Source organism: Penaeus monodon, chromosome 9 (assembly GCF_015228065.2).
Source record: "Penaeus monodon isolate SGIC_2016 chromosome 9, NSTDA_Pmon_1, whole genome shotgun sequence".
NCBI classification, from domain to species: Eukaryota; Metazoa; Arthropoda; class Malacostraca; order Decapoda; family Penaeidae; genus Penaeus; species Penaeus monodon.
Genome location: NC_051394.1, coordinates 12,092,860 through 12,095,359, shown reverse-complemented (window position 1 = coordinate 12,095,359; position 2,500 = coordinate 12,092,860). Strand labels below are relative to the sequence as shown.

The following is a 2,500-nucleotide window of genomic DNA, read 5'->3' as shown; positions in this document are numbered from 1 at the left end:
AAAGATGCACAGCGGGCGTCCATTTCTTCATCCGTGGCCACGTTTGGTGCCCTGTGTAGAAGCGAGAGCTTTCCATTTTGTAGAGCGATTTTCACTTTTGTGGCCGGCATGCCACATTTTGCTTGCTTGCATGACGATGGTGTAAAGAGACGACCTCTCTTTTTGTTGCCTTTTTCCAGCTTAGACCCTGAGTCTTGTGTCCATATTGGAAGAGGTATGATACACGCACTCTCAGAACTTGTGCATTGCAACTGCTTGGCATCCCTGTAATTACGACCACTCTGTCTTCCCCTTCCCTGTTTTAACCCTAGCTCATCATTTCCAGCATCTTTCCTATTAATTTTTTTCCTGCCTGTCCGTAGAGGAACATCATAACTGATCGGTTTTGATCTATCCACAGGCCTCATCACCTGGTAGTATGGGTCTAAATACTCCTTCAGATTTTTTTCCCAATAGCTCAATTCCTTATACAGGCTCGCCCTACACGAACACCATCTCGGAGGCAATCCTGAACTTGCAAGAGAGTGGAAATCTCCAAAAGCTTAGGACGCGCTGGTGGAAGCAGAAAAAGGGAGGGGGGAAGTGTGAAGTAAGACGATAATAATGTTTTGGTGTTTTACTATTATCACTACCAACACCAATAAATTCTCCCACTTTGCTAGAAGCCATTAACAATCCCACAGCTGCCTCACAAAGATTTCACAACCTTTATTTTTTTTTCTACTTTTGTGGGTTTAGGGTCCTGGCTTTTGGTTAATGACTGACGACACAGGTTATCAAAGGCTACCATTCATTTGTGGAAAAAAATCGAAAATCGTAACAGATTTTCCCCGGATTTCTACAAATGAATCTGGCAATTACTGGGAGATAAGAAATACAGATAAGCTTATCCCTAAACTCACACTAAACTTCCCATAGATTGATAAATACCCCCAAATAGGTGTACATAAAATGTTCTAGTTATTAATCAACTGCCTAATGATTATGCTGATCTTGATGTTCAGAAATAATACTCGCATCTCTCGTATCAATTTCTTCTTCTGCCTTTCTCTAGTATTATATGCGAAGTTATTAACATAAGTAAAGTAGTGCAACTAAGATACATAAGGGAAAACATTCCCTATAGTATGAAACGTATGTGTTTAGATAAATAATGTTTAAAAAAAAATAGTTTTGGTGTACATATAATGTATTTTGTATAAATAACAAAACTATTTGAATATAATTGATTTAGTGATTGTTTTTTTTTTTTGTAAACTAAATTGATTCTTTTGTACCATTTTTTCCTGCATGTAAAAACATTTTGAATTAACGGAACACGTAAATATGGTCAATGAAAATGATTCTTGCAGTGAGTCTGGGAATCTAACAGGTGATTGGGTAACCAAACTTTATTTATAAGTAGTTTACTTGGAGTACAAAAATAGGCTTTACATATCTGTGCTGAAAGTGAACCTCTGTAACGGAACATATGTTGGAGACAAAACATCCTATGAGAGAGTTATTACAAATGGCATTAGGAGTCTGAATATTGATTTTTAACATTATCTCTAGAATTATCAGAATAACATATGTCCATGAGATTAATACACACACACATATGCATATATACAATCACATACATATACGCATGACCACACACTTACACATACGTATATACATACACATACACACAGACACACAAACATATACACGGACACACACATAAACAGAAGCACACACATACAGTATATGTTAGAAAGAACAATATACCCCCTGAAAAAAAAAGGTATTCTTTCAAACTGAATTTAATCAAAACCGAAATTAAAATCCTCGGCCAGCTATAAAACCTAAAAACCTTTTCACATCATACTAAAATCGCACAGTTATGTAAAGCATTGCGTAATACTAAAATGCACAGTAGTAATACTAGAATCCTTCCCCCCCCCCTTTGCATGCAATTCACCAATCCATTTAAAGTTGCACCTGATAATCTTGTTATAGAAATTCGTATATATATATATATATATATATATATATATATATATATATATATATATATATATATATATATATATATATATATTATGCATATATATATATGTATATATATGTATGTATATATATATATAAATTTTTATTTTTCCATTATCATTATTATTTTTTCGGTAGACTTTTCATACTGCTTCATCTTGCTCGCTGCCCGGCTCTTCTGTCATGAATTTTACCTCATGATTTTACTCCGATAGAAAAAAAAAAAATTCTCAGTACCTGCTCCAACGCGACTCACGAACCCGCTTTCGCCTCATAATTCTCACAACTTTCATAATATCTCCTTTTCTCCAGGTTTTTAGACACTTACCTATTTAGCGTAGTGATAAACTAGTCTTAATCAGGTTGATAATAAGATGAAAATAATCGTTAATATCCTCGCCTGTGTTCGTGATAAAACTACCATCTACTAAATATATGGTTGTACATAATACATGCCGTAAAGGGTAGTGTAGCTTTGAGAACTAAT

The 2,500-nt window shown here is 34.8% G+C and overlaps 1 protein-coding gene across 1 annotated transcript in view; it reads left to right on the top strand.

The window, feature by feature from the left end:
- The window catches only part of LOC119576965 (glutamate receptor ionotropic, kainate 2-like), a gene marked incomplete in the record, with an annotated part of 142,410 nt that overhangs the window by 135,322 nt on the left and 4,588 nt on the right, over window positions 1-2,500 (top strand). Inside the window, 1 exon segment of the mRNA XM_037924622.1 lies at window positions 474-589. Within this exon segment, the coding sequence (XP_037780550.1) occupies window positions 474-589 (116 nt within the window).